At 29.0% G+C, this 15,179-nt stretch overlaps 1 protein-coding gene across 1 annotated transcript in view; it reads left to right on the top strand.

The window, feature by feature from the left end:
- The window catches only part of LOC107471331 (coumaroyl-CoA:anthocyanidin 3-O-glucoside-6''-O-coumaroyltransferase 2-like), a 16,939-nt gene extending 5,488 nt beyond the window's left edge, over positions 1 to 11,451 (top strand). Inside the window, exon 3 of the mRNA XM_016090773.3 lies at positions 11,083 to 11,451. Coding sequence (XP_015946259.2) covers positions 11,083 to 11,451 — 369 coding nt within the window. The remainder of the gene's footprint in view (positions 1 to 11,082) is intronic.
- The last annotated feature ends 3,728 nt before the right edge of the window (positions 11,452 to 15,179 follow it).

The following is a 15,179-nucleotide window of genomic DNA, read 5'->3' as shown; positions in this document are numbered from 1 at the left end:
ATATCTTATAAAAAATTAAAATTCACATATTTATATATTTTATATTATTATATTGTATTTCGTATTCGTGTCCATATTATTGTATAATATATTACTCGTTGACCATGCCTCATTTCATTCAATTTGGTTATTTTGTCCACCTCTAAAGCCTTTTTGAGCATTCTTCTGACCTTAGTTGAGATTTTGAAATTGTGATACTCGTTCACAGGGCATTAACAAGTTATTTTGCGCTCATGCTCATTAGTATTAGGTTTTTTTTTTAGCAAAAAATCGAACAACAAGTGCATAAAAGAATTGGATTCTCGCACTAAAAAACAACCCTTTTCACATAGTTTTTAACGGGAGAATTAAGATAAACACTTACGAAAACATATCATAAATAGTCATTCTTAAGAGGCCAAGTCTATGGTGGCTATGGCTATAGTGGCTAAAGGTGGCTAAGGTTACACTTAAAAGCGTATTCTTTCGTAAAAGAAAAGCGTCACATAATGGAAAAAAGTAAATTAGAAGATTTAAGAGAAGAAATAATTAATCTATCAAAATTAATAGATCAAAAATTAATGATTTTAACCAATGTTAACTGTAATGACACTGAATTTTTAAAATCAATACAAAACGATTTTTCTCAAAATCTTAATTTTACTTTAAGTTTTATTGAAGGAATTCAAAAACCTGAAAAAACTTATATTTCACACGGAGTATCTAAAAAATGTTATCATGGAGATAATTATCCTCATCTTCATCATACTTTTAATTCACAATTAAATTCTATAATAGATATACTTGAAGAAATATTAGTTTCTATAAAATTTCAGAAAAATAAAGAAAAAGAAGAGCCTAATATAATAAATAAAATTGAACAGATACTTGATAAACATTTCCAAAAAGAAATTCCTAAGAAAGAAGAGGTCCAAAATAAAATTGATATAACAAATCTAAGGGTTAAACCACCTCTAAAATTATGAATATTGATGAAAAATTAGAAGAAGTTACAATGCTTTTTAAACAATTAAAAATGGCTCAGGAAGATAATTCTATGGAGCAAGGTTTTCAAATTAAAGAAGAACCAGAAATTTCTGAAAGAGAAGAATATGTCTTAGACTATTCAAGTGATGAAGAACCAGTACATCCAGTACAAGTAAAAGATGAAGCTGGAACATCTAGTAATAATAATCAAACCCAATTTAAATGGGAAACAGGTTTTAAAAATTATGCCTTCAAAAAAGGTTTTATAAGCAAAAATTCGAAATATACTAAAATACCATCTAAATACGTTCCTAAAATTCAAGAGCTAGAAGGAGAAAAAATGCTTGATCTAGACTGCAAAAAGAACGAAAAAGAAATTTTCGAAGATTGGATGAACTCTTTTCTATTAGAAGCTTATACAAACCCAAAATTAAATGAATTATCTGAAATGGATATCTGGAATTTCATAGGATTCCATACTAAAGGAACTATAAGAAATTATATGCTATCTATAGATAATAAAATAATAGAAGAATTAGCTGAAAAAACAACAGCTTATGATAAAATAGCACATATAATGAGGGTTCTATACAAAGAATTTTTTGGAAAAAATGTCATAAATCATAGAAAAGAAATTTCTGAAAAAGAGTATTTAGAGGCAAAAAATCATTTGGCCAATATTCAGATATTCGATCTTTGCTATATAGAATCCTATATCTGTGACGATCTTTGCTATATAGAATCTTATATTTGTGAATATAGAATATATTATTATAAATTAAAAGAAGAAGATAAAAATCATTATCTTAGCATGTATATCACAAAACTTCCATATCCTGCTAATGAAATTATCATGGGAAGATTTATAAGAGAAATAAATAATAAAACAATTGAAAATAATTTCGGTGGAGCAACATTTGCTATAAGAGAGGAAATAAAAGAACGTTGTATGCAAGAAGCTACTCAGAAAAGATTTAATAATATAATTAGAATTTGTTGTCAAGATAACGAAGAAATTCCTCAAAAATATGGTTCTAATAAAAATATTCGGAAATACCATCCTTATAAAAATATCCAAAGAAAAAGAAAATATCACTTTAGAAAAAGAAAATATTATCCAAATTGGAGAAAAAAGAGATATTTTAGGGAAAGAAGTATCAATAAAAAACAAAAGAACTATTGCCCAAATAAAAAAGAAAACTGTAAATGTTGGTATTGTCAAGAAGAAGGACATTATGCAAATGAATGTCCAAAAAAGAAGGATAAAAAAGACCTAACCAAACAATTGGAAGTTGCAAAAACTTGTTTTATGGAACCTTTAGAAGAATCTGATAATGAACTAAAATATATTTTCAAATATGTCTCAGAAACAGACTCAGAGACAAACTCAGGAACTGAGTAATAGCGCTACGTTTATTACTGTAAAAATTACAGAAAAATTTATTAATGCCTTCATAGACATAGGGGCAACAAAATGTTTTGCAAGTTCAAATATAAGACTTAACTGGAAAAAGTTAGAAAACCCGCTAAGAATTAGAATAGCCGATAAATCTATACACAATTAATTTTAAAGCAGAAATGATTGAAGTCTTCATTCAAAATTACAGATTCATCGTTCCATCTATATATAAATTAGAATCTGGAATAGATTTAATTATAGGAAATAACTTCCTAAAATTATATCACCCTTTTATCCAAGAATTAACATATATAGTTCTAAAAGCCCCATATGATTCCTCCCTAAATCAAAAGGCAAAATTAATAAGAATCCCAACTACTACTATAAACGAAATTTTAAAATTCAAAATATTTTCAATTCTAGAAGAATGTTATTTGAACTTATATTTCCAGATAAAAACTCCAAAAAATGACCTTGAGATTAAAATAGAAGAACTTTTAAATGAAGTTTGTGCTGAAAATCCTTTAGATATTAAAAATACAAACAAAGAATTAATAAGTATTAAACTAAAAGTTCCTACAAGGGAAATAAATGTTCCAAATAAAATTCCCTATTCAGCTAGAGATAAGGAAGAATTTTCATCTGAATGTAAGGATCTTTTGGATAAAGGAATTATAAGATTAAGTAAAAGCCCTCATGCGGCCCCAGCCTTCTATGTTGAAAACAATAACGAAATTAAAAGAGGAAAACGAAGAATGGTTATTAATTACAAAAAAATGAATGAAGCAACTATAGGTGATGCTCATAAGCTCCCAAGAAAGGATTCCATTCTAGAAAAAATCAAAGGAGCAACTTGGTTTTCATCGCTCGATGCAAAATCAGGATATTGGCAACTTCGTTTAGACGAAGAAACAAAGAAATTAACTGCCTTTACTTGTCCAACAAAGGAATCAACAGGAGTATTACTCTACGAATGGAATGTCCTACCTTTTGGACTAAAACAAGCTCCAGGTATTTATCAGAGATTTATGGAAGAAAATCTAAAAGATTTAAATGAATTTGTTCTAGTTTACATTGATGATATACTAATTTTTACAAAACAAGATAAAGAAGATCATCTTCAAAAATTACTAATTGTCTTAGAAAGATGTAAGGAAAAAGGTTTAGTCCTTAGTAAAAAGAAAGCTAAGCTAGCCAAACAAGAAATAGAATTTCTTGGATTAATTCTATCTACTGAAGGGAAGTTAAAACTTCAACCAAATGTATTAGAAAAAGTAGATTTATTTCCTGATAAAATGGAAGACAGAAAGCAATTACAAAGATTTTTAGGATGCATAAATTATATTTCTGATCAAGGATTTTTAAAGAATATAACAGATTATACTAAAAACTTATTTTCAAAAATAAGTATAAAAAAGATTTGGAAATGGGAAGAAAAGGATAGCCTGCAGATTCAAAAAATTAAAGAACTTTGTAAAAATCTTCCAGAACTTTATATTCCAGAAGAAGATGACTATTTAATAGTAGAAACAGATGCTTCAGACAAGACCTGGTCAGGCTGTCTAAAAGCTAAAAAAGCTGAAAAAAGCTTGAACAAAGAAAAAGAATCACTAGATTCTAAACATTCCTCAAAGGAACTACTATGCAGATATATTTCTGGAATATTTACACCAACAGAACAGAGGTATACTACCCATGAAAAAGAAACTCTAGCAGCAATAAAAACTATTAAGAAATGGAGGATTGATTTACTTCCAAAGGAGTTTACATTACGTACAGACTCAAGTTATTTAACAGGTTTTATTAGATATAATTTACAATCTGATTATAATCAGGGTCGTCTGGTAAGATGGCAAATGTTTTTATTACAATATCCGATAAAAATTGAGTACATTAAAGGAAATAAAAATATTATTGCAGATACATTGACAAGAGAATGGAGTTCATTGTCAACACAATGAATCAAGAAATCCAGAAGCTTGAACAAGAGCTTGAAAAGTGTAATCACTGTCAGCAGCTAAGAGCTCAAATTCAATCCATCAAGAAGGCCATGGAAGCAATGAAAGTAACCCAACAAGAAACATTACCCACTTCAATACCAATGCTGACAACACCATCAGAGTTCAGCCAGCTAAGCGTGGTGGACCAGCCACAAAACCCAAAATCAAAACTAATTTTTTCTGAAAAAATCCCTGAAAATAAAACTCTGGCAGAAATAGTTAAAAAATCAACTCAGGACAAAAAATATTATGTCATCTACAATGGCCCAATGAAAGGAGTCTATGACGATTGGGCCAAAGCAGCCCCATTTACTCATCAACCCAGAACTATTCACAAGGGAGGATTCTTGACAATAGAAGAAGCAAAAGAATCCCTCAGAGAATATGAAGTGCTCCATCCAGAGCAGATTTTAAAAAGAGCAGAAAAAGCTCCAGTCCAAATCCAAAGAACAGCCCAAGCCCAAAGGACTGGACTAATGAAAAATATTCCTACAAGAGCTGAAATAAATGACAAGAAAAGGGTCTGCAGATCAAACTGTAGAGAAACCTTAAATCTGGTCCTAAACTGGACTCTAGACAAAAGAGCAACATTGGGATATTATCCCATTAACAAAGAACAGCTAACAAAGCTGGTAATCTTCCCAGAGGCTTCACCCTCTGATACATATCAGTTTTTCCAATACGGATTAATTGATACGATCCTAATTTTTGACAATTTAAATATCATTAAAGAATTTCCTGTAGGTTTTATAGATGCAGTGAAAAAATTTAAAAATATGATTGATACAAAAGAGCCAAGGGATATATCCCTAAAATTCACAAGTAGTCAGCCAATCTTCAATGAAGAAGGAGAATGTTTGATCCCAGCATTTCAAGTAGTTTTCATGTCAGTCTTCCCAGGAGACTTTCAACCAATAGAACAAGTTCAAGATTTATCAATTTACAGTGACGAAGGTAGATTGGCTAGCACATTGGCAAGAGTCTTCGAAAGAGCCCAAAAAATAAACAAAGAATCCAGAACAAGAATAAACTACAAAAGCAGAAACACTCTAATTGTTTCTAGTAAAAGAAACCAAATTGAATCAAGAGAAATGAGACTCCTAGTGGATTTTGAATCAGCATTTTACAACTTCTCTGGATTACTGGAAAAACTTCCTGACGGGATAAGAAGGAATCTATGCCATTTACTGAAAGACAAAGAGGACCATAGGTGCCAGCTATGCACCTCAGAAATGTCTTTGCAGAAGACCCCACCCACGTAGGAAAAGAAGAGGATGAGACATCTGAGTCATCCATCAACATTATTATTGAATGACGTAAGAGCTTACGTCACAAAAGCACCAATAATGTAGTTGGTGCAAGATAAGTGCTCAGTGACGCATGCAATGACGTCACAAGAAGGGTAAGGATGGGATTTGTCCATCAGACCCAACCATTATAAATAGAGTGCTAAGTCATTTGAAAGAGCATCAGAAATCAGAAAGCAGGAAGCTTAGAGTACTCACAGGCCAGGAGGGCAAAGAGGAAGTAGCTGAGGCGATTCTGGAGTCTGATCAACTAGAAAAATCATTTTAAAAAACTCCCCTCTGGAGTTAATTTGTAAAAAACTCCCCTCTGGAGAAATACCTATTGTAAAATAGCATTAAATAAAAGTTCATCTCCAGAAAGGTACATCCTTATCTTAATCTTTTCATGAATTATTTAGAAGATTTGGAAATAACTGAAGAATCTGATTATTACAAAATAACTGCTTTACTTGATAATGAAAAACAAGCTATTTTAAAATCAGAACTAGATCTCAAAGCAAATGAGAATTTTAAACAAAGCTTTTTAAAAGAAATTTTTAATAGAAAAAACATAATATATTATGGAAAAATGCAGTTTGAAGCACCTGTAAAAATAGAATCTGCTAATGGAGAACTTGAAATAGCTCTAATAGATGAAGAACAAATAAACGAACAAATAAAGAAAATTAAAGATCAACAAAAAAGATCTAAGATTGGATGGATTCATATTAGTACTATCCAAGTTTTAGTAAAATCAACATATATGAAAGGAATTAATTCACCAATAAGTTTAGCAATTTGTGATAAAAGAATTATTGATCCCACAGATCAAATAATTGGAATTATTCATGGAAATTTGGCAAATGTAAATGTTAAATTTAATACCCATATTGGATATGCCATCCCCTTATCAACAAAGAATTTTGATAGATCCATAAGCTTAGCTTATAAGTTTCATAGACAAAGTTTAATGGAACAAAACGACGAACCTTTTTCAATTACATATGCAATAAACTATGCATTAACCAATAGTCATCATAGTATAGAATTTAAAAACAAAGAAGGAATTTATATCGATGATTTATTCCAAAAAGTTGTTAAAACTGAAACACCAAAACGCAAGCCTATTGAAAAACCAATTTTATTATTAAGAGAACCATCAAGAAAATCGTGTTCCTCTAGTTTTCGAATAAGAGAATCTAAAATCAATAGTCCTTTAAGTCTATCCCATTTAAAAAATGATGACAAAGATTCTGAAGTAAGAGAATTAACAAAAAAGATTGAAACTTTAAATGAAACTTTAAAAAACAAGCTATGACAATAAATAAAGAAGAAATATATGTGTCTTATCAAAATAAGAAACAAGAACTCTTTGAAAGAGAAAATCATTTAACATATTTAAGGTTTTCTGAAATAAATCAAAGAGCTTTCGAAGCTCTAGTATTACTTTATAATAATCTGAAAAAAGAAGTCGAAAATCTGGAAAGAATAATAGAATCTTTAGAAAATAACAATGAAGCTATGGCAGAAGATGCAGAAATTTTAATATGAAAGATTTTCAAAAAAGTCTTATTTCTTTAAAAACAATTAAAAGAAATATGAAAACAAGAATAATGGCTATAGCCATGAAAATAAAAAATTTGACAACTGAATCTTCAGATTTAGAAGCAGAAATCAAAAGGGTAAATAAAAAGATAATTAAAACAAGAAAATTAATACAACGTTTTAAAACCAAAAAATCAATCAAAAATCTAAAAGAAAATATCAAGAATAAACAGATTTATCGTGCTCGTAGATTGCATTATCTTCACATACAAAATATGATTGCATTACAAGCTTTTGAATCAAGAATACATGTTCAAAATATTCAAGTTATACAACCTCTACGGGTTGAACCCCTAGAACAAGTACAAATTGAATCTGAACAAGAATTACAAGTACCTTTATCACCTTTACAAAATCCCATAATCTAAAAAACATATAAAATGCCCGGTTTAGCAAATCAAACATTACAAGATTTAAAAATGATTTAGATCTTCAGAAAAGTCAAAAAAGATATTATGAAGTAAGATTACAGAATAGTAATATTTACACAAGAAATAGAGAAGAAGTAGAACAATTCTGTAAAAATTGTATAGAATGTATAACAAAAGAAATAGAAAAATTGTTAAAAGAAATAGAAGAATTTAATAATGCAAACCCAACCCAAGAAAGATATTTTAAAAATTAAATTTTCTAATATGAGCAAAATAGAATTTTTAATTGCAAAAATTAAAACAGAATTTTTAAAAGGTAATGAAAAAATTGGTATCAGAGCCAAGATAACGATCAAGGGTAACACTTTCCCTTTAAGCAACACTTTTTCAAATGCCAAATGGCTACAAATAATTGGTTGTGGTCACCTTAGCCACCACAAAACATGGCCACCACAGAAGGCACCTTCTTAAGAAGCTTATAGAAAGAGTTGACAAAAAGTGATATTGTGAGAAAATTCTCTAGATACACCTCTTTATATAAATAAAAAACTTTTATTGTTTCATATCTCGTTTATATTAAAAATGAGGTAATTTTGTATATATTCTATTTATAATGTAAACAAAAAGATATAAACAACTAAAACTTTACAATATATCACATTTGCACTTATCGGCTTTTAAAATTCTTGACTTTATCTCATTTAAACGAACAAATGATAAGACTGTTAAATTTTTGGAAGAAAAATAGAATAAAAAAATAATATTATAGGTAAAGTTATTGTATTAAAATTGTTATTACATGATATAAAAGTTAATCTATTTAAAAGAATACTAGTATTTTTATCCGTAATAATATTATCGAAATATATATTTTTTAAAAGTATAGTCTATTTTGTTCTCGTAGTATAAATTATGTATGACACAAAATTTTTATAAAATCAAACTACTTTTACAAAAAAAAGTCGTAAATTGATAAAAGTCTCTAACTAAGAAGACCAATATATCTGTAAATAAAAAATCAAATAATAAGATTTTTAGTTATTATTTTTATATGAAAAAATCTAATTTTTATTAATAATTAATTTTAACATTGGTTATCTAAAATTTAAAATAATTTAATGCGTCTACTTTTACATTTAATTAGGTGTTAAGTCTGTTGCACAAATGAAAATAATTAATTTTTATACTTGCTATTTAAAAATAATATTTTTTCTCTCTATGTATATAAAAATATAACTAGATATTAGCATACAAAAATTATACTGATAGTTATAAAATTAACTCAATTTTTTTTAAACAACTGAATCTTGATTCTAACATTAATATTCTCTTCAAATTATATATAATAAATATTTGAAAGAAGAGAAATAAAAATATAGATTAAAAAGATAAGCGGTGAAAATTTAAAACTAAATAAAAAACTAAAAAATATGTATATAATAATAATATTTTTTATTTGAATTATATTATTTTGTTAATTTTATTTTTCGTAGAACAGAAAGATAGAAAAAATAGAGAATGCATGAGAGAAAAGAGAGAGAAAGATAAAGATGAAGAATGAGAGTGAGAGTGAGAGTTTGTTAATTTTGGAAGAAAAAATTTATTTTAATTGTAAAAAAATACCGGTTGACAAATTTTGTTTTGTCAAATTATTAATATAAAATATAAATTATATATAGAGTAAAAATAGTAGAGAGAAATAGAAAAATAGAGAGAGGTAGATGAGAGAATTTAGAAAAGGAGTTTATTAATTTTGAAAAAAAAATATTTTCTCTCAATTTTAATAGGAGAGTATCATGCGACATATTTGATTATTAAATTAGATAGTAATATATGATACATAATATAGGTATATTTCAATTTTAATTTTAATTTTAATGCAATTAAATTGAAGCACATTTTTTCGGGATTGTCGCATCATCAAACTTGTGGAAAAAAAAGAAAAGAATACACCAACATAAGGTGGAGACCAAAAGAAACTAGAGGTGTTGTTTGGTTGGATTAGAAAGTAACAACAACAAAAAAAACGAAAGGTTATCGAAGATTAGAATATCCTTTAGATTAGTGCCAAGATGAACAACATCAACGAGGAGGAGAGGAGTGGAGATAAAGAATAAAGATGAACATTTGGGGATTAGGATTTTATAAGTGAGAATTGGATCAATTTGGGTGTTTTAATCAAATTTGAGATACCAATTTAAGTTGAACTCATTGTGTGTCCACATCAGCCTACAGCTAAAACGTCCGGTATAATTTTTGGAGTAACGGAGATTCACGATTTTGAGAATGAAAGACATATTTGACCATTTTAAAAAGTGGGGGACTAATCTGAAGCGAGTTAGAAATTTTAGGAACCATTTTAGGCCTTACCTCAATATTTTGATATACCCCCGCAAATTGGTGGATAGAAGACATTAATAATCTCCAACTTAAATAAGTTTCGATGAGATGGTTGAGGAAGAGGCGTAAAGAACCGTAACGCAAAGGAAGAGACGCGTGGCGCGAGATGCTTTTACTCTGGTTCTGTTATCTGTGTTTGAAAGTGAGACAGGGGTGAGATAACCAGGGAGGAGTAGGAAGAAAAAGAAGAAAGAAGAAAGGGGATGTCGAGGATGCCGCGACGATACAGATCAGAGTGACCAACAATGGGCTGAACAGATAGATAAAGAAAGGGAGAAAATGTGAAGGTGATTCTTGACAGAGGAAGAAGGAGAAAAGGGACGAAGAAGAAGAGAAGAGAAAAGAAGAAAAGTGACAGCGACAACAAATTTTGAGAGGCGCTTCAGTTCTCCATGGCCATAATTTTAGGTCAATTGGACTCGAAAGGACAAGATGAAAATAATGAATTATTTAGTGAGGTGAGAAAGTATTGAATTAGTAACAAGAACAAAGAAAAAATTATGGATGAAAAATATTTGGGTGAAAAAGAAACATGGTGATTTTTTACCCAAAAAATTAATGACTTATTCTTTTCAAGGATGATACATTAACTCTGATACTATAATAAGAAGATATTATATCTGAAGTTGTTATGTTAAAATTGTTGTTCATAATATATAAGAGTCACTCTATTTATAAGAATATTATCAATTAACTTCATAAATATTCATCTTCTAACTATTAGTCGTTACTAACTTAACTTTTAACTATTATTAGTAACTATAATAATATTTTAATATACATATTTGTAAATAACACTTAAAATGTCTATATTTATAAATAAAATATTTATTTTTAAAGAATTATATTATGTTTTTATAAACACATTTGATTATTCTATCAAATAAAGATTCACCGTGTTGTTGTTATTATATAAAGTTGATAATCAAGAATATTAAATAATTTAATATGGTTTACTAAAATAATGTCTAATAGTTTTTGCGCATGTAATTAATATTTTTTCTTCAGATATGCATATAACATAAATCTAAAATTCCAATGGACCATGGTTTCAGATCACTGTCCTACCCAACTATGGCTTCAGCATGTGCGTCGGCTTTAATCACGTTGTTGCGGACGGAAGAGCCTTTCATCATTTCATCAAGTTCTGGGCTTCCGTTTGTAGGACAAGAGGTGAAGACATGGAATCCGTTAAAGAATCTCTTCAACTGCCACTACACAACAGAGACGCCATCGAAGACTGGAGAGGGCTAAAGCTCGTTTTCTTGGAGGAACTTTCAAGTTCTTTTACGAAGATCGTGAAGTCTTTTGGCATACTTGTTGATATTCCCAGTAACAAGGTTCGCTTTACGTTTACCCTGAGCCGTGAGCAGGTGGAGAAAATCAAGAAATGGATATACCTTGAATGCAAAAAAAGGGATTAAGTACAGAGTCGTTGATCATATCGACCTATGTGGTGACTTGTTCTTTGCTTTGGGTATGCATGGTAAAACATTATTACACTAATGCTGATGCCTATGAAATATGCAAGTTTACATTCCCAGCAGATTGTCGAAACTGTGGAGAATTGTCTATTCCATCGACATACTTTGGAAACTGCCTTTCTCGGCCTGTCGTGGAACTCGAGAAGGGCAAGCTAGTGGTGGAAAATGGGATTGTTGAAGCAGCTATTGCTATTGAAAGCAAAATTAGAGAGTTTAAGTGCGATGGTTTGAAAGAGATTGAAGATTTGATGACACATTTTAATGAGTTAGGGACATCGAAAGAATGTAGGGTAATAGCTATAGGGTCAACAAAGCATGGTGTTTATGAAACTGATTTTGGGTGGGGGAAGCCGAAGAAAAGTGACGTAATTCATGTATTGCATTCAAGGATATTCTCTCTGTGTGATTCTAAGGATGATAACGGTGGAGTTGAAATTGGACTCACCCTTGAAAGAAGTGAAATGGAAAATTTCAATACTATTTTGAAAGAACACATTACAAGTATTATAGGTTGTGATTAGACTCTCCTTTTGTGTGTAATCAGAGATGATCTATCTGAAACTAACTTTTGTTCTATTATTATTATTATTATTACTGTTGTTGTTGTTTTTGTTGTTGTTAGAGAAACAGGGATTTATTATCAAATAAACAACACATCCCTATCGAAATTTAAAGGTAATAGACTTATAGACCAGCTTCAACAGGCAACTTTTTTTTAAAGCTAAACTAATATTGAAGTTATCTGGTTTGAACTAATATTTCTCACTTACTATATACTGAACCTAATCTTTAAACATGTCTAATCTAATTTAAAAATTGAAAGATATGTATGGTATTTCGTCAATATCAAATTTAGTTTGAAGATTGAAATATTGATGCCTTAAATTCATTTTTTCATTATTTTAAGAAAAATAATTTAAGAGCAAGTAGAATTTATTATTTTTGGTTAATTTTTTAGCTATTAGTTTAATTTTTTTAAGTTTAGTAATTCAATAAAATATTTTTATTTTATAATTTTAGATATTATTGATTAATTATTGACTAAAAATAATAAATTTTATTGATTTTTTAGTATTTTTCGTAATATAATAATTTTAACTCTTGTTAAATTATATGCGTATGGTTTGTTTCGAAGTTTATCTTTATGATTTTGTGTTAGAAAGGGTAAAGAAGAATAATAGAGAAAGAATCTATGTGTATTCAAATTATATGGAATGATACGATATATAAAAGTATTTATACGTGTGAAAAAAATTAAAATAATAATAAATATGTAATTAATATTCTATAATAAATATTCAGATATGTTAAATAATTCTAATAAATACTAATTAATTCTAATAATTCTAACATTTAGTAATGTTAAAAATGTAGAAAAGGTAGTGTTACACTCTTGTGTTTAGTACATATTAATCTAATTTATTTATGGAAGTTTTGTTATTTTTAGAAATGTAACATTCTTATCTATATAATGCATATTTATTTTTTAAAAATTGATGAGTTTGAAAACTCTAAAATTATGTTGACGATGAACAAACGTTATTAAAAGTAATAAATTACAAAATTATTAAATTAAATCTTAATTTACATTTGTTGATTAATAATTTTGTTGTGCAGATTTTGTGTTTAGGTTGAAAATTCAACAAGCCCAATATGTTGAAGAAATTCAACTTTTGATACAAAATGTTCTAAGACATTGTGGCTGAATTATTTTATTTGGGTCAAAAAGTATTATGCAAAGACCAATTAATCCTTGATTACAAGACCAACAAAATGGTTGGTCCAAAATTGAAAAAGAGAGAAAGCAAAGGTTGCATGCTTCCATAGACACCTACCTCCCATAAAGAAATGGATTTTAAATTTATTTAATTGTGTTTAATGTTTTGATAACTGAAAGAGAAAATTTGAAAATTGATTTAATGACATTAATTGTTTCACACGTTACAAGGTATGGAGATTTTAGAAAAAGTAAACTCAATTCATTTTTAATTTCCTTTTTTAATTCTTTTGAAAATTTTTCTGCATTTTCTCTCTTCTCTTTTTTCTCTGTTCGGTTATGACCTCACAAAAAAATGGAAGAAATAACAAGTTATCAGAAGAAAGAAAAAGAAGCTAGTTGCAAGCAAGAAGCCATTGTGATGATGGCGTTAAGAAAAATAAGATCTACAGTAGGGTGTGGTTGAGATCTTTGCCACTTATGGTAAAAAGTGGTGAAGAAGTCTCAAACTCTCTATACCTGAAAATGGAAGAAGATCTAACTCGGTCAGAGAAAGAAGATCCTTTGGAAGCATAGCTCGTTTCTACTTTTGATCAACCACCACAGGAGGTAGCTACTGTAGCTACATAGAGGATGAGGTAGAAGATAAGAGTAGGAGGAGTTGTCATCATCAAGGACTCATCAAGGGCCAAAAATCCTTCTTGGAGAGCAAGTCAAGATGGAAGGCCCTGATTGATGAAGTTTGGTGAGAAGGGATGACATAGAGGTAATTACATGTTGGTTTTAGCATTCAGTTTTCTCTCTTCTCTTTGCTTCCCCTTCTATAATAAGGGTGAACGGCCAAGACTTGAGACAAGGAGTGAGAGCACACGTTTGGGTTCCTATAGCTCTTGGAGCTATTTATTCTTCTTCTTCATGGTTTTCATTGAATATTTCTTTTTTCTCAGTAAGTCTGTCTGTGTTTCATTGGTAAAGCGCAAAATGTGAGGTTTTGTAAGAAAAAGCCAATGAGTGGAAAAAGAAAGAGAGTTAAAGAAAAAGTCATTATTATCTCAGAAATTCTTTGTATGTATTTCTGTTTTGTTATCATAATCCTGATGGGATCCCCTTACAAGTTGGGTTAGCACTTAGCAGTTGAAAGCTTGGTGATGACCAAGTCAAATTCAGTTTTTGGGATAGATTCTAGACTTGTCCCGGATAGGAATGGGTAGTTCCTAGGAAAGAATTGGTGTCTGTAATCAGTTTGATTATAGTGAAATTTCGTCACAGTTGTGATGAAGACTGGATGTAGGCTGCATTGCACTGAGCAGCTGAACTAGATACTTCTGGGTGTGATTTTCTCTTTTTCTTCTACTCCTTTACTGTTTCTGTTTGTGGGAGACAAAATTGAAAAATATCCTAATCGGTTACGAGACAAAAAGAAAATGTCTCTTGACCAGTTATGAGACAAAAACCAGAAATATCTCCTAGAGCAATTCTAAAAGCAAAAAGTAACATTCAAAAAAAGGAATAAGATTCAACCCCCTTCTTTTAGCCATCGATAATCATAAAAAATATTATTTATATACTAAAATTAATTATCAATACATTTATATATAAATACATAATTTAATTTATTTTTAATAATATTTATATTTTAATATAAATTTTATATTATCTTTAATAATTAATTTTAATGTTCACATATCATAATCGTTTACTTCCATGTGGGAGGTGGATTTGCAGCATTCCCATTTAATGTGAATATTCTTTAAATTATACTCTCTCGATTTTAATGCCTCTTTTGTTTTTATTTTTTAAAATAGATATATTAATTTTTGACAAATCACAAAAAATAAAATAGATACTTATTTTCAAAAGTAGAGACTAGAGATTGGAGAATAAGATTTATTTGTCATTTAAGTCCATATTAATTTAATAATTAGTTTCAAAATAACATGTTATTGCTTTT

The sequence above is a fragment of the Arachis duranensis genome, chromosome 10, assembly GCF_000817695.3.
Source record: "Arachis duranensis cultivar V14167 chromosome 10, aradu.V14167.gnm2.J7QH, whole genome shotgun sequence".
Classification (NCBI taxonomy): Eukaryota; Viridiplantae; Streptophyta; class Magnoliopsida; order Fabales; family Fabaceae; genus Arachis; species Arachis duranensis.
The sequence above is the reverse complement of the archived record's forward strand: the minus strand, read 5'-3'. Positions and strand labels throughout refer to the sequence as shown.